Source organism: Notothenia rossii (assembly GCF_949606895.1).
Source record: "Notothenia rossii genome assembly, chromosome: 8".
In the NCBI taxonomy this organism is placed as follows: Eukaryota; Metazoa; Chordata; class Actinopteri; order Perciformes; family Nototheniidae; genus Notothenia; species Notothenia rossii.
Genome location: NC_136906.1, coordinates 50176263 through 50203455, shown reverse-complemented (window position 1 = coordinate 50203455; position 27193 = coordinate 50176263). Strand labels below are relative to the sequence as shown.

The window sequence follows — 27193 nt, the reverse complement described above, 5'->3', positions numbered from 1 at the left end:
GTATAGCACTCACACACTGACCCTTTAATATCAGAGTATAGCACTCACACACTGACCCTTTAATATCAGAGTATAGCACTCACACACTGACCCTTTAATATCAGAGTATAGCACTAATGTACTGACCCTTTAATATCAGAGTATAGCACTAATGTACTGACCCTTTAATATCAGAGTATAGCACTCACACACTTACCCTTTAATATCAGAGTATAGCACTAATGTACTGACCCTTTAATATCAGAGTATAGCACTCACACACTTACCCTTTAATATCAGAGTATAGCACTAATGTACTGACCCTTTAATATCAGAGTATAGCACTAATGTACTGACCCTTTAATATCAGAGTATAGCACTAATGTACTGACCCTTTAATATCAGAGTATAGCACTCACACACTGACCCTTTAATATCAGAGTATAGCACTCACACACTGACCCTTTAATATCAGAGTATAGCACTCACACACTGACCCTTTAATATCAGAGTATAGCACTAATGTACTGACCCTTTAATATCAGAGTATAGCACTAATGTACTGACCCTTTAATATCAGAGTATAGCACTCACACACTGACCCTTTAATATCAGAGTATAGCACTAATGTACTGACCCTTTAATATCAGAGTATAGCACTCACACACTTACCCTTTAATATCAGAGTATAGCACTAATGTACTGACCCTTTAATATCAGAGTATAGCACTAATGTACTGACCCTTTAATATCAGAGTATAGCACTCACACACTTACCCTTTAATATCAGAGTATAGCACTAATGTACTGACCCTTTAATATCAGAGTATAGCACTCACACACTTACCCTTTAATATCAGAGTATAGCACTAATGTACTGACCCTTTAATATCAGAGTATAGCACTAATGTACTGACCCTTTAATATCAGAGTATAGAACTCACACACTGACCCTTTAATATCAGAGTATAGCACTCACACACTGACCCTTTAATATCAGAGTATAGCACTCACACACTGACCCTTTAATATCAGAGTATAGCACTCACACACTGACCCTTTAATATCAGAGTATAGCACTCACACACTGACCCTTTAATATCAGAGTATAGCACTCACACACTGACCCTTTAATATCAGAGTATAGCACTCACACACTGACCCTTTAATATCAGAGTATAGCACTAATGTACAGACCCTTTAATATCAGAGTATAGCACTAATGTACAGACCCTTTAATATCAGAGTATAGCACTAATGTACTGACCCTTTAATATCAGAGTATAGCACTAATGTACTGACCCTTTAATATCAAACACTAGTTATGCTCCGATCGATCGGTCACCGATCGAGATCGGCCGATACTCACTCTCTACCGATCGATCGGTGCTCTCTAAATATGCCGATCGCATGACGTAAAATAGATGAAATTTTTGTCTGTGCGCAGCAAAACAAGCTCGCCAAAATGGCTTCACCGGTCTGGCATTATTTTAAGGTGTCCGAAAAAGACAGTAAAATAGCGGTATGCAGCGTGTGTGAAGCAGAAATCCTGCAGCTCCGCCCGCTGTGACGGACCGGTGAGCGGAGCGAAACACACAAGAGTTAGACCTAACACACTTAGCTATTTTATCTACCTCTGGAACAAGCTAAACTAGTTATAAATATATTTATTCTTCACTGTCGGGTCACTCATTACTGGATCAGTGAGCTGCATGAGATACTGACAGGCTGTCAGGAGAGAGAGAGAGAGGGGGGGAGAGGGAGGGGGAGAGAGAGAAGGAGAGAGGGAGAGAGAGAAGGAGAGAGGAAAAGAGAGTGCTTCCGCTCATCTCTCCCGTGTTATTATCCAAAGTTAATGTAAACTTGAATAATGTACATCATTTGAATGTAATAATTAAGTTGATTGTTGTTTGTGGAAGCTCCAGTGAATAGGCGCGTTCACACCAAGTACTTTTCCCACAAAGGGTCCTGAGAACTCTTTAGTTCTCATGAACTAAGTACAGATCGCGTTCACACTGGAATAAGTCCCTGAGGGAGGATTAGGCAAATGAAGCCGCTGACGTCACTTCTTCTTCTGCTTTGGGTTTACTGGTAGGCCGCAAACAACTTCACGGCGTATACTGCCGCCCAAAATCCCCGGCCGGAAGTCCCCGGAGTTAGGAAGTCCCAGCAGCTTCTACTGAAGCCTTCCGAGTAAACGGCCAGAATATCGACACCTCCTAATATGTTTTCTTTTGTGTTGCCATAAGTTAGTCTCTCTGCATTTCTGCGCTGGGCTAATGCTAATGCTAATAAAATGGCGGCTTCACAAACGTTTTTGGGAGTTTGACGGGGCGTGGTTTGCATTCCGCCCAGCCAATCAGACACAGGAACCTTTTTCTCCCACGAAAGTCCCTGCTCTCTAGCAGGACTGAAAATGGGGTAAAAAAGGTTCTCTAGAACTAATTTAGTTCCTGGGACTTTTTGGTGTGAACGCAACTAAATCGTAGTTCTCAGGAACCTTTGTGGGAAAAGTACTTGATGTGAACGCGCCTAATGAGCCTCATTAACTGAGTTTTAAACAGCACTTTAAATGGAAGATTTAAAGTGATGTTTAAATCTTCCATTTAGGCCCCGCCCACTCGATCGGATCGGCGATCGGTATCGGCCGATACTGATTCCGGCGATCAGCCCCAAAATTGGCGATCGGAGCATCTTCCCTACTATTAGACGTAGAGGAAGAAGACAACATGTCCTCTGCCCCATAAGTTTTCGATTCACAATGCAATGTTTAGTACACCCCCAAAATATAACCGTGATGGAAAGGAGAGACAACGTTAGCATTATTTATGAGTTATTGGAGCCTGAACAGCAGTGGCGCTAGAGAGGTTATGTTTTTTTCTGAGGGTGGTTCAATATGACAAAATTAATTTATCCTGATTGGAGCATGCCAACTTAATAGCCATTAGATAATGGCTTATCAGTGTCAGTTTTTACCAACTCACACAAAAAGTAAATACAACTTTCCGTGTAGTTTTAGTTTTGCAGGTGACATCCATACACAAAATGTCTAATATGTCATCAGCTCATATTAGTAATTGTCATTTCTAAAGGTCTAAGTGACCTTAAACTTTGTACACCAGTTCTAATCAGTTCATCCTAGGTCTAGGTGTCCAAAAGGTATTTGTGGCCCAGGCTCACCAGACTTGTGTGGGTCCAGCTGGTTGTTGGCCAGCAGCACCAGCCCACAGGCCTCCAGCAGACTCTCCTTGAGGTCCAGCCCCAGCCCGGCGCCGTGCAATCGGACCAGTTCCTGCCTCCAGGGCGCAATGCTGTCGTCCAGCCTCAGGTCACTCACATCCAGGGCTTTACTCAGGAACCTGAGCCGGGACGCACACTCCGCCACCGACTCCAGCTGCAGCAGGAAATGGACACGGTTAGAGGAGTCACTTAGATAATCTGAGTGAGTCACAAACACATTACTGAAATGGCTTTTAATCAGAGGTGGGAGAAGTACTCAGATCTTGTACTTTAGTAGAAGTGTAGAAAGACTCTGTTACAGTAAAAGTCCTGCATTCAAAATGTTACTCAAGTAAAAGTTCAAAAGTATTAGCATCAAAATATACTTAAAGTAGCGACAGTAAAAGTAGTCATTGTGCAGATTGGTCCATTTCAGAATAATATATATGATATGTTTTATAATGATTGATCATGAAAGTGTTCTCAAAGCTGGTAAAGGTGCAGCTAGTTTGAATGACTTTTAATTAATTTACTCCAGGTGGAACTAAAGTCTGATTTAACACTGATTATATTTCACATCATTCATCCACATCTGTAAAGTAACTAAAAGGTATTAAATACATGTAGTAGAGTAAAAGTACACAAATTAAAACTGAATTGTAGTGCAGTAGAGGTACAAAGTAGCATAAAATGGAAATATTCAACTAAAGTCCCTTAAAATTGTACATGAGTACAGTATCTTAAGTTAATGTACTTAGTTTCTTTAGACCACTGCTTTTAAAACACTTTCTTCTTTTAAGTTGGATATAGCAAAGATAGCAGAGACGATAGGAATGACAGTAAACATGAAAACAGCTGCTGATGAAGAGTCAGTTCTAACAGTAGAAATGATGGAGTGTCAGACCTTGAATGGCAGAGGTTTTCCTAAAGTTTTCTGCACGCCCTTCAGAGCCGTGGCCACAGACAGCGGGGTGGAGAGGACCGTCTGGATGGCTGCTGACACGGCCTGGAGCTCCTGCTGACATCTGAGGACACAACAGTCAGATGTGAGGGGGTGGAACATGTTTCTGCAGAATCTTATATTTACTGGATAAGTAGGAGATGAATTACATTGCATTCAAGATTTCAACAACAACCAAAAATGAACTTGATCCAAAAAATTATTCAAAGAGATAATAGCAAATAATGAACATAGATACAAAATACAAATTAGGGCTGCAACAAATGACTAATTTGATTATCGATTAATCTATCGATTAAATCGACTATTACTCTATGCCTTGCACAATTTCTCAAATGCTCTTATTTAGCCATCAACTTTTAGATTTAGGTTGAGGCTGTTTTAGGCATGTGGAAACTAACAATGAAGACAATAAAGATGAATACTTGATTCAAAAATACATATATTATTAAATTAACTAAACACATTTTGAACAAAATGAAGATTGCTTTTTATTTAAATTAAATATAATTTCAGATCAAAAGAAACAACAGTGTTTTAACAAATCGTGATGACAGGACTGTAAACAGAATGGCTGAAACTTTAACAAAATAAATAACTCAGTTTCCTCTAATCATTAACCCATGTTTGTATAATGTAGTTAACTCTGTGTGTTGCTGCTAGCATACATAACACCTGACGTGGAAACGTTACTCGTGGATGGGGCTACAGAGCTACTAGAAAGACAGTCGAACCCGGTGCATTCCTCCGTCTGAATGTGGTGCACTTTTGCTAAATGTTAAGACAAATTGCTCGTGTTACCGCCCTTACATGCTAAACTCTTATTGCACTTTAGGTAACGAGCATTGTCCACATCGAGACGGGTAAAGTTTAACCACACCTCGGAGCGCGTTCACCCCGCCATCTCCGCAGTGTGTTGCTGCATGTAGCAGCTGCATGTGTGTAAACTGCCCCGCCCCCTCGCACACAGACGGGGGAGAGAAAGATCTCTCTTCTGGGTTGGAACAATCGAAAATACATCATAGACGCATTTGTTTGTGTTTTTGCATATTAGAAACGAGTTGGCGACACTAAGACTGCGATATAATGCTTATGTAGCAATAATACATGACATATATTTTTTAAATGTCTCCAGTACCAATAAAAAGACCAATAACGTTGGAGCTTAACGGCGCGTAAAACACATGTGATGACGTCACCAACGAATCGACGACTGAATTAGTTGGCAACTAATTTGGTCATCGATTTTAATCGATTAAGTCGATTAGTTGTTGCACCCCTAATACAAATAAAAAAGATATACGGGAACATTTTTAATGAATATGGTTGCCATTACATTTCATCCTCACACATGCTTGTAAAACATCAAACAAATAAAGACAACCCCCCCCTCAACAATATGGGTGCATCGATACAACTCCGAAATTTCACATATATAAATATAATCATATACACACTAAAAGGCAACTTCTTTGCACAATGAGTACTACATTTTGCTGATCATACTTTGAACTTTTATTTAAGTAAGATGTTGTCTTCAACACAAGAAAGATATCATTAGAAAACCAAGCATCTTCCAGTCATACGCAATATTAACAGCATACAATGTCTGTAAGGTTAAACCGAATGTAAGAAATACTAAATAATAACAAACTCTAATTTCGAGTTACACCATGCAGTGTAGAGAAAAGTCTTACTCTGGCAGGGTGTGGGCGTCTCCCAGCAGCAGGTGGGGCAGGCGGAGGATCAGGTGTTTCTGCACCCACTGCCAGTGAAGAGACAGCACTGAGATGCCCTGAGAGTCGGCCGGAAGCGTGCTGCACACGTCCCAGAAACGGTCCAGCCACTGCAGCAGCTGCAGGATCTGAAACCAGGGAGACAGACATGAGCTTATCATGGTTTCACCTCTGAGGCAGGGTTTCCGTTACCCGGTAATTACCGGTTTTTAGCTGATATAATGTATTAAAAAAAACGGTAAATTCAAAACCTGCCGGTCAAAATGTCCGGTAATAATTAGGGATGCCCCGATCGATTGGCCGCCGATCATTATCGGCCGATATTCACTCTTAATAGTTTGATCGGTGCTCTCTATAAAGACCGATCAGGAGAGCTGGAACTGATCGAAATGGAAATAAATGCGAGTGAAGTATAACCGGACGCGAGAGAGAGATCAGAGATCAGCTGCTGAGTCAGACCGAGACACGTAGCTCTGAATGATCACCTGAAGGCCCGCCCGCTGTTTAGCGAGCTGCGGGCTGTCAGGAGAGAGAGGGAGTGAGGAAAAGAGAGGATCCGTTTCTCCCGTGTTATTATTCAAAGTTAACGTAAACTTTTGAATAATGTACTTCATCTACTACAAGTAGTTTCTTTGAATGTAATAATTATGCTGTTTGTTGTTTGTGGAATCATTTATTGAAAAATGTATCTGAACTTTTCGATCTGTTACAATTATAAACTGAAGCAATATAAAAATGAGCCCCATGAACTGCGTTTTAAACATCAGCATATCTGGTCCTAGTCCGGTAATTACCTGCTAACGGACACTCTGCTACACAACTCTTATTATTCTTATTATTGAAACATGACCGGTATGTTTCAAATTTGTCCGGTAAAATAAATTATTTCTGGACATTTGACTGGCAAGAAAAAATCCTAGCGGAAACCCTGAGATCTGCATTTCCTTCATGATATCCTTCCTACTTCCATAGTTCCACCACCTTCATAGTACCGGGTGGTGGAGCTATGCAATACGTTTCCTTCCAGTTCATTCTGCTCCACCTGCTCTACTTATCGAGAGACAGAGTAACACGATGAAGGTTCTGACCTCGAACATGATGTGATCTGAGATGTAGGGCTGTCCGCTCTGCACCGCCTGCAGGGTGAAGGAGTCCCACAGGTCGAAGAAGGTGCGCAGGTGCATGAGCACTGGGTGGGGCAGCTGACCGATGTCCACAGTGCCTGTAAAGAGGGGGGGGGGGACATATGTTGCGTTAACTCAGGCTGAAGTCCATACTCTGCTGCATGCACTGCAGCTCATGTAGATCTGAAATTATTTCTATCAGTTCATTATGATGCTGAGGGTGCGGTGCTCACCTTTACTGAAGGCTGTGGCAATCCTCAGGGCGGAGCTCTGAGCCGACAGGTTGATGGCACAGGTGCAGATGACCGACCTCTCCTCTCTGTCCGTCATCAGAACAATCCTGCAAACACAAACCTCTTTTAAAACACTTTGACGTGACCAACAGCTGGAAGATCATTTTGATTTATCTTTTACTTTCATGCATTTAATACACTTTGCATGGAGAACCAATGTCATAGAAATGTGTTTTCTTCCAATCATTTTAGACATTTGGAAATGGATGATTCATATAAATTCCTCTTTAATGGCTACACGTATGTAAACAGCACCGCACACACAGTGACTTGTAATTCCTGCATTTAAACCATGTTACTATTAGGAGCAGTAGTAGTATTCTAGTATACAATGCAGCGGGGAGGAGTGGCCCAGGAATACAAATATATGTATATACATGAGCAGCAGGATAAAGTTAACGGGCCACATGTTGCAGTACCTGTTGGCGACTGCGTTCAGGGCCTCAAGGAACTCTGTGTATCGTTCCTCGTCCTCAAAGTTGCACTTGTTGGCTAAAATGTCCAGGTACTGCTTGTTCCATCGCATGTCCACAAGATTCCTGTATTCATCTGCAAAGCAACAGACAGTGGTCAGATTCCATGATGGTGGCAGCAGTATGGAGTAACATGGGTCAAATATCTGATAAAGAGCAGAGAATATCATGCACTGAAATCATCGTCAGTTTTGACCAAGAATGACTGAAAATCATGAACTTCTATTTCAGGTCACATGATCTTTAGGTTTTGCTGTAAGGATAAGGCGCTGAAGCAGGGGTGTCAAACTCAATTTCATCGCGGGCCACATTTGCATAAAGGTTGCACTCAAAGGGCCGGTTGTAACTATATAAATATATAATATATATATAAAATAATGTATTATATATAACATTATTGCCTCTGAATTGGATTATTATCGGATAGGATAATAACTTAGTAATTAACTACGTCTGAAAGCAGAAGTCCAGGGCAAATATTTGCAAGTCTCTCCAGTGCGCAGGTCACAAAACAAGATGCATTGTGGGACATGTAGTTTATGGGCAACCTGCTTCTGTAAAGTGGCATGTAATCGTATAATAAACTTATTATATTCTTTGCAAGCTCTTGCAGGGCCACATAAAAGGAAATCGCGAGCCGGATTTGGCCCCCGGGCCTTGAGTTTGAGCCCCCTGCCTGAAGGATAGCAAACAGCTACAGCTAACAGGAACAGAGAGAACAAATCTTGATATTCTCAATGATTGTTGATTTAAAATTCATTTGTTATTCATTTGTTATTCTAAATATTAAAGTGTAAACTAAAATGTTGACCGATCAAAAACGCTGCTAAAGGTTCTGTAAACCTCTGGTGCTGTAAGAAGAAGTAACAGTGTCATGTTTTAGGCAAGCTATGCCTTCTGAGCATGATATTTACAGATGGCAAGGTTAAGCAAAGTGCATCCAAACACTTGAATTATTAAAAGCTATTTTGTTTTTAGTTTTTGAGAAAGAAAATCTGATTTGTATCGTATTGTCAGTTAATTAATTTGCAGTATGTGTATCAGACAGGAACAAATGGTATTGAGCAGTGCCTTCTTTTTTATGTATACAGAAAGCATATATAATCATATGTGCAGGATGTGCTTTGCATATTCTAGTCATGGATTACAAAATGACTTTTTTATGGAAGAACAAGCCAACCAAAGTGTGTACCTGTGCTGTGGGGCTGCAGCAGCTGAGTCAGGGACTTGCCCTTGGCAGCCAGTTTGCCCCCGAACACCGCCTTCAGGGCCCGGTTCCCTGCCTCCACCTGCACCAGAGCTGAGTCTGGAAGATAAACAAGCACAAGGTTTCAGGATCCACAGTACTGGATAGTGCTGAACACTAAAGAAAACTATCATTTTCATTTCTGCGAGGTAGTGTGGTTACAAAATAAAACTGTTAAACACATCCCTAAGATGTCCTGTGATGTCATTGTCTCTTATATATGACATTTTAAATGAAACATGAATGTTGACATCTTTCCAAATATTCTGGCCAGTGTGTGAGTTACAGACCAGGGGCCTGCTTGTAGCTCTTCCCAAGGTGTGAGAGCCAGCTGCTGCGGAGGATCCAGTCCCCGTGAGAGGCCCTCTCAGTGAGCAGCCTCACTGCGGTGGGGATCAGCCGAAGAGCGTCTCCCTCTGCCAGATCCACCACCCCCCCGGAGAAACTCAGGCCTTCATGGACCCCGCTGCCCTGCAGGGCCCTGCGCAGGTCACTCAGGCTCAGGGGGCGGCTCCTGTGGACAACAGCAATGAGTCAATTTGCCAGGGTTTAAAGTCTACAACATATCTGCCTTGTATTTGAACTCTTATTGTACTCCACTTTAACTGGCAGTTAGACAATGTTCAGCAGTTACACCATAGTAAACACATACAGTACTTTATCTTGTAATGCTTACAGTTAGACCTTCACTGCAAAGAATTTCAGATCTCATGTGACATCATGCACTTACACTTCAGCTGACATTTCAATTGTATACATTTCCCTGACAACAAATCATCCATTTGAACTAATACTGACTGTATTGTCAGCTTCTTAAAATAAAGCAACACTTTACTAAGCACATACACTATACAATTTTTCTCCTGAATTCTACATTTAAATTGCCACTACGGGTGCTGTATTTTAATAGTAGGTACATCTGATGTTCCTTTAACACCTGGATAAATACACACAGTGTATATAATGTGTTGTATATTTCTGGGATGGCTCTCAATACTCTCCTCACCGTTTGCCCTGCAGGCTGAGGGTGTTCAGGCAGAATGAGAGGACCTGTCCGTCTCGGAGGACAGCGGAGAAGCAGGAGTCCTCGGTGGAGAGGAGGGCGGAGGGGAAGCCGTCGGGCCAGACCCCCGCACACAGGAGCCCACTCCCCCAGTCCTCTGTGTCCAGGATGGCCAGCTGCTGCTCTATCAGCAGCTGGGCTTGCTGGAAGGAAATAATGCATCAATGTTTTACTCCTATTATATGTTCTAACTAAATGTCTTTATGCTGGAGGAAAGGTTACAAATGTATGCTTGGGTGGACCATGAATAGTCACAGCAAATGTTTTGGGAATCTGATTGGTTAGTTACCAGAAACCATGTCAAGCACCAAAATGATTAATCAAATTGAAATTGCAGACTTTGGCTTGTGATGCTCCAGCAATAATTTAAGGTTATAACAAATGTAAATGTAGTCTAACTTTGGGCCTCATCATTGACAATATCACCAAATATATCAAGTATTTACACTGTCTTTTATTTGATAGGTCACACTGTTATGTGCCACCAGCATAGAGGAGGAATATAAATGCAAATCTCAGAGAAATGTGACCCAAAGAGAGAAAGAAAACAAAAGGGGTAACAAGTTAGATGTCTGGTGGACACCACGGGTATGAGGGCATTACCACATTGAGACAGTTGGGATCATGCATTGAAAAGGGGGTGTCCATACCTTTTGGTTGGTGTTGGTGCGCTGGCACTGAGAGTAGGCCTCTCCACAGGCATGCTGCAGGGCGCTGGGTAGATCCACGCCTCTCTGCAGCTGGCAGGACAGCAGGGAGGCCGCATGGAGGAGGGAGGCCACTGAGGAGGCCGGGGAATCTGAAGGATGGAAGCACATCGTTTACATTTTCTCTGAGACTGAAGTCCTGGAGATCAGTTCCCTGCACTATTCCACTATTTCACTTTTTGTATTTACTTGCACAATTCTTTTAGTTTTTTTTCTGTTGCACTGTTGGAGGAGCCTGTGACCTAAGATCATAACTACACTGTAGCTATGTACGCATGACCAATAAAAGCCTTGAACCTAACCGAGCTTGCAGGTCTGGCTTGGAGGGCTATCAAATTCCCTTGCTCTTCAGAAAATCACCCTTATGCTTAAGGCTGCATATTCTACCTTTGATGGGATTTGGTGAAGCTTTTTATCCTTCCTCGAAGGGGAGAACACCACAGTAACCTTTGTATAATTTTTATTTTATTATATATTTATATTGTGCCCTGATGTGTATCTGCTTTCTATCTTGCTCTTTCTTTTTTTTATGATTAATAAGTGAACATTTTCAATAAAGTCCTCTGCAAACTGACTGACTGACTGACTGACTGACATGCAGCATTTCTTTGTGTTGTTGTTATCAATGCTTACCCCAAATGGCGGTTTTGATACTTTTATGTATTCCTATTAGCAGATCACACACACAGTCCCCGGTCACCCCCGCAGTGTGAAGCAAGGTCTTCAGGTCCAGTGTGTCCCAGCAGACCCCCTCATGTTCCCCTGGGATGTATATCTCCACCCCTCTGTTCCTCATGGCTCTGGAGAGCTCCCCATGAACAGGATCCATGGTGAGGAACAACCTGCAACGCCCGAACATCAGCTGAACAAGGACAAACTTTTCAACAACTTCAATAAAAGAAGTGAACAATATTGCATGCTACCTGAAGTTAGGATGAGGTGTGATTTTGGGGGTCTTCCCGTCTATGACGCCCCGTTCGTTGATGGTGAGAGATCCACCGGGCTCCAGCAGAGCATTGAGGCGATCCAGGACGGAGGCACTAACAAGAACACATGGTCAGTGCAATGAGCTAAATATGTTGATATACTTTGCTTTATCTACAGCTCATTTCCAATAACTATCTCACACTGTTCGGGACTTCAATTCCTTTGCTCCCCACATCTGCATTACTTTCTGTAAATATGTGCAACAAGCTTTAGTTTGTTTTTTCTTGAAGCCGGTATCAAAATTATGATATTTTCTAAAACATCTTCTGCAAAGCTCTCAGACCCTGAGTTTTTAATGAGGATCTTTTAACCCAGCCCAGGGTTGAGGCCATGTCTTATATATACACACCATGTAAAGGCCAAATTGCAACTAAACAAACTATTTTACAAATAGGTCAACAAGAACCCAAATCACTTTCTCTCACCTGCAGAAGTTGACGTTGTCCATGAGCAGCCAGTCCCCAGCCTGAAGGGCCTGGACCAGCATCCCGTCGAGCCACTCGAAGCCTCCGTTGGTCCAGCCGTCCTCCAGCTGAGCCAGGCGCTCCTTCAGCAGCGTGAAGTCCAGCTGCAGTTTGGACATGTCTGGAGGAGAAACACAGGCGTGTTACAGCAGTGGGACCATACTCCTGATCGTCCCATCAGGCAGTATTCAGCTGTCAGACACTGCTGGGCCATTACCAGTGAAAACTTTGAGCTTTGTGTTGAGTTTCTGCAGCAGCAGGATGATGACCTCCAGCTTGTTCAGAGCCTCTGAGTTGATGGTCCCCCCCGTCCTCTGCTGCCTCTCCTCCTTCAGCCAGTGGCAGAACAGACCCCAGGTCTGCAGCAGGAACTCCGTGTCCTGGATTCCCACATCCAGCGACATCAGGCCACGCCTTATTACATTAGCAACTATGTAGTCCACGCTCTCCAGAACTTGTTGCCATGGCCGCATGATATCAACCTGGGACGAAGAAAAGGTGCAGAGTGATAAAAACTGAAAATGTAGACATTGAAGAGGCACTTAAATTAGGAAATGTTTGTCCATATGAATGAACCATTGTGAGGAATGTTAGCTGATCCATTCCTATGATTTAAATGTATGGGAATTAAGTTAAAGTCTTTGTCCTTTCTAACTATTCGTTTTGCCATTTATTTGATTTTAAGCTACATATATTTTTTTAATTATCATTTATACACTCTGATATGTTTGCTATATTTGCATATTGTGTACTATGGTTAGAGAGAATGTTAGTATATCTAATATGTTAAATGTCCAAAATCATAATTTAGTACAGAGAGATGTAGTGTGATGTTTCGAGACAGAAAGAGGCTGGTTACACTAGAGATCTGAGGTGCCACTACCTGTTCGAACCCCCCCAGCAGCTCCGTGGTGTCCATGGCGCTGTTCATGGCCAGCACCCTGAGGCGGTGTCCCGTCAGCAGAGCCAGCAGGCGGGCCAGGCTGGTCTTCCCGCTGGCTGTGGGGCCCACCAGTATGGTCATCCAGCCCATCTCCACACACTTCATCAGGGACTCCAGGGGCCGCAGCACCTGGTGTGTGATGGACAGGGGGGGATCCAGGGCCACAGGGGCCCCGCCAATGCGCTGCAGGACGGAGAAGCCCACCTGTAGGAGCAATCCATGGGATAAAAAACATTAACTTCTCCTCATCATTTAGATTTCTACAACACCAGACAGAGGTTTAGTAGTCCTGACGAACCTGCAGGTTGAGAGGAGTGATGTGGAACTGCCGGGAGCCGCTGTACGGCTCAGAGTCCTCCCCGAACACCTTCCTGAACACCGACAGAACCTGTCGGACGGCAGGGGTTCACAGAATGAACAGTGGAAAACACTTTACAAAGAGGTGAGTAACAAGAGAAGGAATAGTGAGGTTGGCGACTGAATGCACTGAAGTTAGAGGGTGTAATCTTTGCATGATAAGCAGTTGAACTACTCTGCACCGGCAATGGTGCTGCCCGAATAGGAAGAACAATCCCCTTGGTGTAATGAACTACTCAAACTAGAGTTAAAAGTATGCATTTTGGTATTAAACCTCAGCGTTAAAAAAATCATAAACACAAACTCCCAAGAGGAGGACAGAAGGGAGTCTCTTTTCTGAAACAGCTCCATATATTGAGGATTACCACCCATTACGTTCAAACCAAATACATTTCCGACTGCCTTGTTCTGAGGGACCTGTAGATGTATTTTTCCCAGACCTTCAAACCAGGATCAGATATGGTCAGTTCAATTGGCCAGCACCCTTTACTTTGACAACCAAAAGACTGGTTATGTTATGCCTGAGTCTGAAATGTCCTGCTCTCTTTACTTAGATGGCAAGACAACAAACACACGTCCCAAACAACTATCATAGGTTTTTGTAAAAGATCGTCTTTGTTTCATAGTGTTTTCAAAAGTGCAACAGTATCACCATTAAAAGTATAAAAACAACTGGAACAAAACACAAAAGAAAACAAGGAAGTATCTCAAGTACAACAGACACTAATTCATTAAACATGATTGTTTGAAAACCCAATAGAGTGGTGCAGTGACGCGTCCTAAAACCCGGAAGTAAGTTTTTATCATTTTCAATTCATAAATCTATCGATTAGATTTATGATTCGAAAATTATAAAGGTAGGGTAGACATGTGGAGATTATCCGACTGAAGAAAACGTGATCCGTATCTTAAATGTGTGTCAACCACAGACCTTATTTCGAGCTATTTTACAAAATCCTATGGAGAAATTGCATTGCTTTTTTGTCGAGGGAACCAGAAAAAGCGTACTTTCGGGTTTTAGGACGCGTCACTGCACCACTCTATTCAACTACTTATAATTAGTGCAAATGCTGTGCAACAGCATTCCACTATAGTTCTTCAAATCTTTATTCTTCCTCTTCATCTTCTTATTTCAACCAATATTTTGCCGTCAAATAACTTCAGCCTACTTTCAGCTACAGAAACCATTCAAATATCAAACTATTCAGCCTTTTCAGCACATGATGGGAAACTTTCAACTTTTTCAAAATATTTGATACTTTTTGAAATATTCAGCTTTTTAAACTCTTTTTTTAACACGAAACTCAATGGGAGGAACCTTCAAATCCTCTTTTAACTACACCGTGTGCCAAATGCTACTCCTTCCACATACTTTCAGCTAGAGACTTCATTCCAACTTTAAAATGATCACAAGACATTCAGCTATTGAAATCGTATTCAAATTTTTTATATCTTTTACACTTTTTGACTTATCAACGTTTAGGTACATTTTCGATTTCATAATGGGTGTCTGGGACGACTCTTCAAATCCTCTTTTAACTACACAATGCGCCAAATGCTACTCCTTCCATATACTTTCAGCTAGAGACTTCATTCCAACTTCAAAATGATCACAAGACCTTCAGCAGCTGCACACCTTTAGTACATCTGCCAAAAAGGCCACATTATGGACCCGAAAGTGCACAAAAAGCACACTCAGACGCTCGTCGGGGTCCTGAGACGCTTCACACGTTGAAATTTCACCGATATCTGCTACGGTTCTTCAACAAAACTTTCACATGTCAGAGGTTTATCTCTCATTCAGATCAATGGAAAGGCTCTCCTCTCACTGATTACTGCACATCACCATGGAAACCTTTGATCTCTGGGCTCAAGCACAGGTGTTTCGTAACATTGTTAACTCAAACATAAACACCTGTGTCATGGAACACGATGATGTCATAACTCCAACGGACATGCTCAGAACGCCACCAAACATCACATGATGGTTAACACTGTGGCCCTGAACAGCTCTACATTAAATCTGATGTTACGTAATGTGGTGTTACTATGGCAACGCATCCCTCGCCATAAAACACGATGTCGCTGTAACTCCAATGGACACGGTCCGATCGTTCCCCAATATTCACCTGTATATCACCTCTCCATGCCTCAACAGCTTTACGCCAAATCTGAGATCTCACCCAAAGCTGTTTCCATGGAAACGCATCACTCGCCAAAAAACACGATGTTGTCTAAACGCATATGAAAAGGGTCAAAACAGCACCAGACTTCAGATAATGGTCCAGCCCTCAACATGTCTATGTGCCAATCGTGAGTCTTCCTCAAAAGCTGTTGCCATGGCAACGCATCCCTCGCTAGAAAACAAGATATTGCTAAAACTCCTATGAAAATGTTCAAAAAGTGCTCAAACTTCACATGTTTGCTAACAGTCCAGCCATGAAGACATATACGGGACAGTTTTGAGATTTCTTCAAATGCCGTTGCCATGGCAACACAAAGCTCGCCATGAAACACAGTTTTCTCATAACTTCAGTGAAAATGCTCCAAACGGCCCAAAACATCACAGGTTTGGTAACGATGCAGCCATCAACACATCTAAGCGTATTATGGGGTTTCATCAAATGCCGTTGCCATGGCGACAGATCACTGCCATCAAGTTAGTTCAAAAGTTTGCAGTTAAAATATTCTGCTGCTTTTCAAAGCGTTTTTACTTTCTTTTCTCTTCTTAATACACATTCATTCACTACTACTTAAATTTAATATCTAACTCCTTCAGCCTACTTTCAGATACAGAAACCATTCAACTATTACATTATTCAGCTATTTCAGAACATTGAGGCTATACATTTTGTTGTTTATACCTTTTTTAAACCTTTTCTTTTAAATATTTAGCTTCTTCACTATTTTTCCTACTCTTCCAGTTCAACATTTCACTTTCAAGTTTTCAACAAAGTCATTGCAATGCATTTGAGCTGTAACAATTTTGATTCAAATCATTTCACTTTTCTGCATTTCTCCACTAAGTTCAGCAACACACTTACTTGGTTTCTGTAGCTAAAAGCAGCTACAGAGACCATTCAACTAATAACATATTCAGCTTTTTCTGCATTTTCAGCTAAATTCAGCAACAAATGTTCACAGTTTACAGCATTCACACGCATTTTCAGCAGGAAATGCATTTTCTAGTTGCCTATATGAATGTACTGATTATGTTTGTGGTGCAGCTTGGAGCAGCAGTGTACCTGAGCCTTGTCAGCCTCCGCTCTCATCCTGTCAGCAAACACCAGGGCTACATGCTGCCCGGGGTTGAAGAACCCTGGAGACTGGTCGGCCTGCATCAGCTCACACCAGCGGAACAAGTCGCGCAGGTTGAACTCCCAGGGACTTCCCTTCTGACCCCAGCGCCGCTCCACACACACCTCCTGGACCAGCTGAAATGCAGAAAGAAAACCTCACTTGTAAAACTTGGCCTGATGCTCGCCTCGCAGGTCATATCTTCTCACAGCAGACAGAGAGGAACTCACCCTGTTACTGAACTCCACCATCTTAGCTATGATCTCCTTATCGATGCTGGTGAAGATGGAGTCTCCGATGAACTCCATGTCTTTGCTTGTGAGTTGGTCCACAAACACCTAGGACACAGGGGGAAGGCAGATGTAATCTCAGAGATCTTAAGTGATATGTAAATGTTTCTAAATTAAAGGTTTAGTCTGTGAAATGTCAAGGCGACAAACAATGGTGTATTACATAGAAATGCACGTTCAAATATAAATCTGCAACCAGAGAATATTTGCTTAAAAAATAACTAAAATGATTTCTACTGTAAAATATGTATTAACCAAAGAGAAAGATTTTATCATGAGCAATTGGAAAAAAGGTTAAATAAAAAAAAAGACATTTAATTTAAAAGGCATGCACTTTTTATTAAATTACCAAGATATCAATTTACAAAATCCCCAAATATATTAATAGACAAGAAAATAAGAAAAATAATTAAACAAAATTAAAAACTGCAATCGATAATCATTTTGAACTATCTTAAAAAATGTGTATGAATCCCGCTGCTCCTCACCTGGGTGAATCTGTTGAGGAAGGACTTGGGCAGCCCCTTCCGCCCCCCCCCCTGAGTGAAGGGGTTCTGGCAGCCGAAGATCTTGGTCTTCTCCGGCTGAACCTGGAAGCTCATGCCCAGCTCAGGGATGTAGATCTCTGCTCGGTGGTCGAAGCAGGCGTTCAGACCCTCCAACACCGACTGGGAGGCCAGGTTCAGCTGTCACCATGACAACAAGTCCAGTCAGTTTAAAATCCCAGATTATATCAACGCATTACAGGTTGTTTAATTAAGGTTATTGTAGGAGCCATGAAACGTGTATAGTAATGCGTTTTGTTTAATATAAGATATTTTTTTGATCACTATTGATTGGTCGGCTTGGGTCACATGGATATGGGCGGCACTCAGTATAATCCTGTTCACCTGCGTGAGGTGTGTGTGTGGAAGAGAGGGTGACACAGGGCCGTTATGCTTTTTGTTGACCGCAAGATTTGTGATTGCTTTGATTATTATTATTACAATATCTATGTCTGATCACCACGTTTTGTCCATTAAACTACATTATTATTCAAAAGAGTTTTGATCTCAGCAAGTACTCTTTTTTTAGAGTGTCATACAATATCAAACAGGCCCGGCCTCAGCTTCTCAGTAACTTTGTTAGTTTCCTGCTGTCGCTATAGTTAGTAATTAAAAATGGAGGTCGTTTAACGAAATTAAATGAAAAACATTGTGCTTACCTCGTCCAGGACCACCCAGTGTCCAGCCTTCAGAGCAGCCAGCAGGGGGCCATCGCGCCACGCAAACTCTCCCCCCTTTCCTCCCTCCACAGGGAGATCTGTCCCAAACAAATCTGTAACATCCTGCCAGAGAGCAAACCATCAGTCAATAGCATCAGAGTCAGGAAGTATTAAAAGATCCGGAGCTCCAAGGGGAGCATTGTTTAATGAAGTCTCACCGTCTGCTCCGACAGGTTGATTCTGACCAGATGGTTCCCTGAGGCTTTAGCCAGCGCTGCCACCAGGCTGGTCTTCCCCACTCCGGGGGAGCCCTCCAGCAGCACGGGCCTCTGCAGCTTCAGAGCCCGCAGGAGCCTCTGAGCGTTCACCGCCGTGGTGCCAGCTGCCATGGCGTAGTCCGGCAGGTCCCGGCTCTCCGTCTGAGGGCCTGGAGGGACAGGAAGTGTAAAGAGGTCTTTGATTCAAGAACCTGAAGAGAAACTCAACTGAACCAGTTTATTAAGTTACACTCTTTGTAATCAGTCTCAAATCTTAAACAATTTCTTTATCGAACTAGACCTAAAGCATGTATACCGGGTCTCAGACACCCAATGCAGCTTGGAACCAAAGGCGCACTAACTTACTATAACCAGCAGGCCAAGAGTATCACTAGTTAGGACCTACAAAAATGATTTAAAGCTACGGTGGGTAATTCATTTAAAAAATGTTTTTGTTATATTTATATAACTATTTATGGACAATTTTAGGGCAGGGTATTTGATTATTAAAGAAGTTCATTTTGCATCAGATTACAGCAGCAGTCGGGATTTAGATCAAGTCATAGCACAACAACACAAGATCCATTATGAGTAGTAATATTATTGAAGCCTTAGATAATAAACAACACTGGGCTGCACTCATCATAGACTTATCTAAAGCAGTGGAGTCGGTCGGTCATGGGATTTTATTGGAATGTACAATTGGAGTAGATAAATAGACGTAGTTTCTAACAGTTAAAACTCAAGTCTCAGTTAGTATAGGTGAACTGCTTTCTTCTCCTTTCTTTATTCACCATATTTTTATAACAACTGTATCTAGGGATCAGTGACATCCCAAATTGTAACGTGCATCTTCTATGCAGATGACGTCATTTCATTTACCATGTCTCTTAATCTGGCCATTGCAAATGTATGGTCGGCTTTTTATACATTTCAGATACAATCCCGACATACATATATATATATACAGTATATATATCAGTGATGCAAACACAGGTATGGTGAAAAAAGAGAGAACTATTCGAAGCAGGAAAAAAACAGCGTAATATACCATCTGACAAAGGCCTGTGCTATAATGCTTCAATTAACTGGCTATTCTTTATAATATACTCAGATCAATAGGAGACAGAGATGTTAAGTTATAAATCAAGGGTTTTTATTATTATTTACAGCAGGGGTGGGGAACCTTTTTCCTTTCAATTTTTAAAACATCCTCCGAGGGTCGTACAAATTATTGAACTCAACCTCTGCTTAAAAAAACTAAAATCACAGCCCATTCATTTGGCCTTTCTTTCATGCTGTGCAAAGAAAAAGCAACCTCTTAATCCAGATATCTTACCATGACTCGCGCATGCATGCACGTGCACGGTGTGGCATGACCACCAAAGCAGAAAGGTATGGACACAAGATGTGTGCAAATGTATTTAGTATCCTATCCATGTGAATATGATTTAAGTGGGGGGGACCTAACCTCCTCTAGGGGGGTCCGGGGGCATGCTCCCCCGGGAAGATTTTTTTTTAAATATTGAAGTTAAAAGCATCAATCTGGTGCACTTTGAGAGCAACATGAGGAGATCTATGGGTACATCTCTCAACACCCATATGAAACAGAACTGTAAGCAGATTTTTCTTTTTGGATATATTACAAATAACTCCCTTTTTAAACTCTATTCTTGTTATTTTTAACAACTTTTCTGTTACTGTCATAGTATTTTATACCTGTTTTTCATTTAGTCTCTAATGTCTCATTAATAACTATAATGATCATATCAAGGTGTGCCTTAACCTCACTGAGCTGAGGTTATTTGAGCCTCTCAGGAGAGAGCTCTCTTCCACCTGGTTGTAGAAAAGCTCTTTAAATTCTTGAGCATAGCTAGCTAACCAGATGCTAATAACAACAGATCGCCACTGTGCTTACAACTAAAGACACAGCCTCGCAAACACTGCGGCATGTGTACGGCTCCTTATGGCTACTGCAATATTTGAAGAGCTGGAGCGGCGTTCCGCTGCTCTCCGTAAGCACTCTAGTGTAGTCTACACTCCTTTCAGACGACACATAACCACGTGAAGACACGTTACGCTCGTGTTGTGTTCAAGGAACCTGTCCTTGGCCAGGAAAAACAGGCAATCGCTTGTTTAATTATTTTTGCGGTCTAGATTTCTTCTTCTTTTTTGAAAACGAAAACTCTTCGATTCTCCACGAATTACACAAGTCACCCAAAGCAGCGTTAAAAAAGCGGGAGGCGCCGAAAAGCGACTAATTTGCATCACTGATATATATATATATATATATATATATATATATATATATATATATATATATATATATATATATATATATATATATATATATATATATATATGACTATGCTTTTTCTAGGTCACATAAGACTACAGCCTACTATAAAGCATATTATAAAACATTTGAACAAAAACTCAAGGAGCCATGATATAGAATGTTATAAATCTGGAGCGTTCAAACCTAAAGCAATGTAGAAGGGGTCGATGCCAAAGAAGTCTTCCCCCCACTGGGGTTGCCGCGGCAGGCCGCTGTCGTACACCCTCAGGGCGTCCAGCACCTCCTGGTCTAGTTTGGTCATGCTGCTCAGCCGCTGCTGCAGGAAGCCCAGGCACATTCGGCGAGCCAGGAAGGCGTTGTCTGCAGAGGACACCGTGGTTCCTGCAAGAAGAGGGACCCTCAGATAACAATCAACACCTCCTTGGAGAGAATCTTTCTCGGTGAAAATAATAATCCATCAGCTCACCAGAGCCAATGCCGTCGATGTACACCAGACATGCTGCGTGGATGAAGGCGGTCACGGTGTCCAGTCTGAGGTCCCACTCTGTCTCCTCTTCCTCTTCCAGGGCTCCCATGGTCATGAAGCCGTCCTCGTCCCGCTCACACACAACGTTCAGGAAGTACACCCAGGACAGGATGTCTCTGACACTCAGGATGCAGCGCCGGCCGAAGTCCTGCTGAGTCAGCCACTCGATGAAGTCCAGCATCAGCTCCGCGATATCGCCGCCTGCGCCAGACAAAGGAACAACATCAGGAACACTTTCAATTGGCTTTCTTCTATGTTTTCACACATCAATCGTTTGCTATGCTGTAACTAGGACTGACTGGATGTAACTAAGACTTGTTTCAGCAACTTCGTCTCTAAGCTAGTTTACCATCGATGGAGAGGCCTGAGCGCAGGTTGTGCTGGATGATCTGAACCAGGTCACTGCGGCTGTTGCTCTGAGGACACCAGATCTCTGTGAAACGGTTCCTTAGGGCAGGAGAGAGCTGGCCAAAACAAACAAGCACAAGAGTTATACTATGCCTTCATACAGGTAAAAGCACATTTAGACATTTTTAAATGTTGGACCTTTTTTTTTTAACTCAAAAATAACATTTAATTGTATCTGTAAATGAGGGTTAATTTACTATTATATGAAGTTGGCTGAAAAGTTGTAACCAAGATTTGAGTTATGATTTATACTACATGCTTTATACACACTCAAACCAGGAAACAGTTGCACATCTGATAGAAAGACAACACAAAGGTTGAAGAGCATTTTGGGAAAAACATTGTATTTACATTTTTAGTAGAATCAATAACAGGCAAATGCAACACAGCAACATTATTCTTTTTTTTTTTTTGTATCTACCTCCTTCTTGCCAAAGTCTCCTCCAGGATTCATGGTGGCCACCAGACGGAAAGCTGCAGCTGCTCTGATCAGCTCCACGTCATCATTATCTCCGCTGCCCTTTTCCGCCAGCACCAGGGACTTCTCTGTCTCTAAGACACTGAGAGGAAACACACACTGTCAAGGGCCAGCCACATCTGTTATTCACCTGCATGTGGTTGTGTCTCAAAATGTCATTCCAAGTGTAGCAAAAGTATAATTTGTGGCAGTATACTCTTAAAAGTCTCGTAACAGTACCACTTGTTGCACATATGTTTTACTAACTGTCATCACAAGGTGTCCTTATTGATTGAAAGGGAAAGAGAAGGTGTGTTTTAGAACACAGTTCTTGCCAAGTTTGTTGCAGTTCTATTTTTTTTTTTGCAACATTTTACCATCAATGTCTAATAGAACACAGGCCATCTGCACTGAGAACAGCTTATTCGCCCTACTGTGATATGACGATAGAGACTACCCCCAGACTACAGCGCTGCTTCTTTCCTTGTTTTTACTCAAAGTCAAACATGTCTAGATTACAGTCTGCCTAAAAAGTTTTTTTAGATATCCGATATCTGACCGATCTTATTCTTGTAATGCTCATTAGTCACAATGCATTTTACTATGCAACTTCGTGCCACACATACAGGTACTGAAATTGAAGCGGTTGATATGTGTGAATCTGGTCTGACAGATTCCCGACATCATGTAGAACAGCATGTTTAGAACAAAGATACAAATGTTATCTTTCATTAGACTAAAGGAGGTTAGCCCTATAATGACAGTTTGACCATCACATCCGAACTGTGCAGATAGACTTTTGTTCTGCTGCTAACTCCACCTTCAAACAATGTGATGTAGATTACCTGTGCCCCACCCTCTACAGGAGGGGTTAGTACTTACAAAGTTAAAGTCTGTGTGTGTGTGTGTGTGTGTGAGTGTGTGTGTGTGTGTGTGAGTGTGAGTGTGAGTGTGAGTGTGAGTGTGAGTGTGAGTGTGAGTGTGAGTGTGAGTGTGAGTGTGAGTGTGTGTGTGTGTACCTGTTGAGTCTCTCCAGCACTGAGTCGTCTGCCAGGGAGATCTCATCCATGAGGAACACCCCCCCCTCCTTCATGGCCAGCACCAGGGGCCCATCATTCCACTGGAACAGCCTGCAGTCCTCCCCATCAGTCTACACACAGACACACGCACAGGGAGGATGATAAATCATGACAAAAGATCTTTCCACAAAAACATTCATGCACTGGCTGTAATACCAACTGCCAGGCAACTAATCTAATGTTCAACCTTTGGTATATTTGGGTGTCCTGCAAAATATCACACCACATTATATTAAAATCATAGGGTTAAAATACAGTAGTGCAACACGTGATGCTTGTTTGGTCCTTGCTACAACCTAAACCAGATAGAATTTATTTGTTGCAAGATATGCGTTACTCTAAGTATCTGTTGAGACAATTTTTTTCAAATTAAAGTGTAATGTTAATTAGGTTAAAAATAAATCGTGTTTTTATTTATATACGATATGAATCAAATAAAAATGTTTCTACAAATATCATAATATGTTAAATTGTATCATTATAATGATATCCTTCATGATTTCTTTATGTATCAATACTGTCATGTGTGAAAGTACCATAGACTGTGTATATAAAGGTACCTGATGTCTGACGGGTCGCAGGCCTCCCAGGAAGTCCGATGTCTCCATGTGGAGGTGACAGTTGACAGAGAAGAACTTCTGTGCAGACAGAGCAGCAAACAGCTGGCAGATAGTTGTCTTTCCACATCTGGTGACGGGACAGGAACAAATCTTAACATTATAATAATAACAGCAGCAAGTGCAGCAACATTCACTGACAGGTCAGGACCACACTGCCATGGTAGCTGCTCCGAGAGGTTCTACTGAGAAAGCAGTGCTTAACGCTAATTGCTAACATCGGTATGCTAACATGTCATAATGTTTACTAATTAACACAAAGTAGAGCTGAGGCTGATGGGAATGTTTAGTCATTAGTCACTAGTGTCATCACAACTTGGAGCTAGGGCATAGGTCAGTTAATAGCAAAGTAAAAAACATGTCCATAGTCTGGTCCCCCTATCCCTCCATAGAGCCAGGGATAAAGCTCTCCAGAACCCTTTTACCCTAATCTTCTGAAGGTCACAAAGATTAGAATCTCACCCGGTGTCTCCCACCAGCAGGACAGACTCTCCGAATCTCAGCGCCCGTCCCACCAGCACAGCTAGTCTCCTCATGCCGAGGGTCCACACCACATGGCGAAACTCCTCTGGGACCCCGGCGATGCTGTCGATGAAGGGACCTGTCGATCAGAGCAACAAGACGACATCATGCTGTGTTCATCAGACTAGCTTCATGTCTCTCTGAACAGTTTAATTAAGTCTAGTGTCCAATTCCTCTTCCACCTTTAAATGGAAGTTTAATGAGGCAACCTATAGAAACACAGAGTTTAATAGTCCACAGAAATGTGATGGATACTAGCAAGTTTAATAAATTAAAACTGTAGTGGGTAGAGAAAAGACTTGAAGCTAGACTATGCAACTTTGCAGCCACAAAGGCAACATGTGTCAATGACAGAATAACATTCAATTGATTTCTTGATTCACTTTTGTGATATAACCACTTAGCACAAATAGAGGGTTACCAAATCAGAGAACTGACCCATGAATGTCGTATCACAGTTACACAAAACAATCAATCGCACAGTAACATTCAGAAGTGGTCTGGTCACACAAAATCTGATCATTCTGCATTAGCAGAAGTCTAAATGCACAAAGCAAGGGAGCCTTTTATTTCTGGGGAATGTAACGGGTTGTTCTATAGCAGTGGCGAGCCGTGACTTTTATACCTAGGCCCTCTGACCCCCACTCCCCCTTCCCTCTTCACCCTTGTCTTGCGTTAGGTCATACCCCCCTTCCCATGCTATTTTCGGTCAAAATTGACCGGTTTTGCACAGTGATATCTCTGGAACCCCTTATCCAATTTTGATGGTTGACATCTCATTTGAACAGTAAAAGCAAGTAGGATCAAGGGATGACAGACAGAATGACACCAGGGGTGAATTTCATATTATCTTTGGCAGTAAGTTCAAAGATAGTGCTTATTTTTCATTACTGTATATTATAAAAATACTTGCCATGTAGGCTGTGTTTACTGGAGATATAAATGATTTAGTTAGTGTTGTAGCTGAGATTCTTCCCGTTCCAATGGTATTAGGGATGTATTGATTGGATACAAGCAAGCCAGTGTTTCATGTCATGGTCCGGACCCACCGGTGGGCCCATCAAGTTCAGCATTCACTGTAATGAATATAAAATAAGACACTGATACTGTTTTCTTCAATGAACATTTATTGGAAGAGAAATATACCATAACATAACGTGTGTGTTCACGTTAGGGCTGCCCCCCGATTAGTCGACCAAAGGTTAGTCGGCCAAAGAGTCTTTGGTCGGTCAAGATTTAATTGGTCGTTGGTCGCCGGAAAAAAAAAAAAAAGATTGAGGGAAAAAAAAAAAAAAACGGGAAACAGGAGGTGACAGTGAGTCACTTGTTTTCACGTCAGATAAGCTGATAGTTTTAACCATGTCAGGCGTAAAATCAAGAGCTTGGGAGCATTTCGAAAAAGTAACAGAAAACCCGAAGAAGGTGATATGCAAACTTTGCAAGCAAATATTCTCCTATCATTCATCATCTACAAACATGACTTATCACCTGAAACATGTAAGTACCGTTCAAGCCATTAAAAGATGGACGCTCTGCGGCTCTAGCCTTAATAAAAAGCCTGTTAGATAAAATGTATTGTCATATTATGGGCTATTAGGCTTAGTATAAACTTAAATTAATGTGCATTTCTCTCAATAGGCTCATCCACTATACGTTGATAGGGCTACCGCATCTACCTCAACTTCATCTTCGCAGCCGCCATTGAAACTCTCAGACAACACTCGTTTTGAAGCCCCCTCTTTCCGAGAAAAGGAAGAGAGACATCACCGACAAAATTGCAGATTTTGTGGCACTGGACATGAGACCTGTAAACATTGTCGAGGGGGAAGGGTTCAAACAGATGATGAAGTTCATCGAACTGGGTTACACTGTACCCAAACGTGACACCGTAATGCACGCCATTAAAAACAAATATAACACGACCAAACAGGTACTTTTGGAGAAACTTAAAGCCTGCACAGCAGTCAGCTTCACTACTGACACATGGACCTCCAACCAAATGGATGGTTACATGACTGACGGCACACTTTATTTCCCAAAAATGGCAATTACATTCATTCGTGTTGGAGACTAAAGTGCTGGAGGTGAGCCACACAGCTACCAACATAGCAGAGCGACTCAGCGAAGTGATGTTGGAGTTTGGGATTCCGCCAGAAAAGAGGGTCGCTGTGGTACACGACAATGCCGCTAATATGGTGTTGTGCGCTAAACAGCTATCTCAAAACCCGTCCTGGGGTAATGTCCAGGGAATTCGTTGTGCGGGGCACACCTTGCAGTTGTGCATAAACGCGGCTGTTAAATTAGATCCCATCTGCCGAGTGATTGCTGCTGCCAGACGCCTTGTGGAACACTTCAAAAAAAGTGCCAAGGCAACAGCAGCTCTCACTTTGAAACAGAAGCAACAGAATGTGGCTGAACACAAACTGATACAAGATGTGTCCACACGATGGAACTCCACTTATTCAATGCTGGAGCGTCTTCTGGAACAGAGATGTCCGGTTACAGCTGTGCTTTCAGAACCCGGGACCACCCACCAGTCTGACCGAGATCTGGATCTCACAACTGCCCAATGGAGGACAGCGGAGGACATTGTCTCTGTGCTGAGGCCCATTAACACCCTCACCGAGCTGCTCTCACAAGATATAAACGCATCTCTGTCTGCTACGCTGCCGATGCTCATCAACA

General features: G+C 42.2%; 1 protein-coding gene across 1 annotated transcript in view; it reads right to left on the bottom strand.

Moving 5' to 3' along the window:
- mdn1 (midasin AAA ATPase 1) overlaps positions 1 to 27193 on the bottom strand; it is a 147876-nt gene that overhangs the window by 41422 nt on the left and 79261 nt on the right. Inside the window, 28 exon segments of the mRNA XM_079643066.1 lie at positions 3160 to 3373; positions 4103 to 4223; positions 5857 to 6023; positions 6984 to 7117; positions 7253 to 7359; positions 7732 to 7861; positions 8978 to 9091; positions 9322 to 9545; positions 10038 to 10237; positions 10745 to 10893; positions 11435 to 11643; positions 11725 to 11841; positions 12214 to 12373; positions 12470 to 12734; positions 13136 to 13399; positions 13494 to 13583; positions 16798 to 16986; positions 17080 to 17187; positions 17628 to 17825; positions 18344 to 18466; positions 18562 to 18770; positions 21083 to 21280; positions 21366 to 21626; positions 21775 to 21889; positions 22255 to 22393; positions 23310 to 23440; positions 23930 to 24056; positions 24449 to 24587. Coding sequence (XP_079499192.1) covers positions 3160 to 3373; positions 4103 to 4223; positions 5857 to 6023; positions 6984 to 7117; positions 7253 to 7359; positions 7732 to 7861; positions 8978 to 9091; positions 9322 to 9545; positions 10038 to 10237; positions 10745 to 10893; positions 11435 to 11643; positions 11725 to 11841; positions 12214 to 12373; positions 12470 to 12734; positions 13136 to 13399; positions 13494 to 13583; positions 16798 to 16986; positions 17080 to 17187; positions 17628 to 17825; positions 18344 to 18466; positions 18562 to 18770; positions 21083 to 21280; positions 21366 to 21626; positions 21775 to 21889; positions 22255 to 22393; positions 23310 to 23440; positions 23930 to 24056; positions 24449 to 24587 — 4602 coding nt within the window.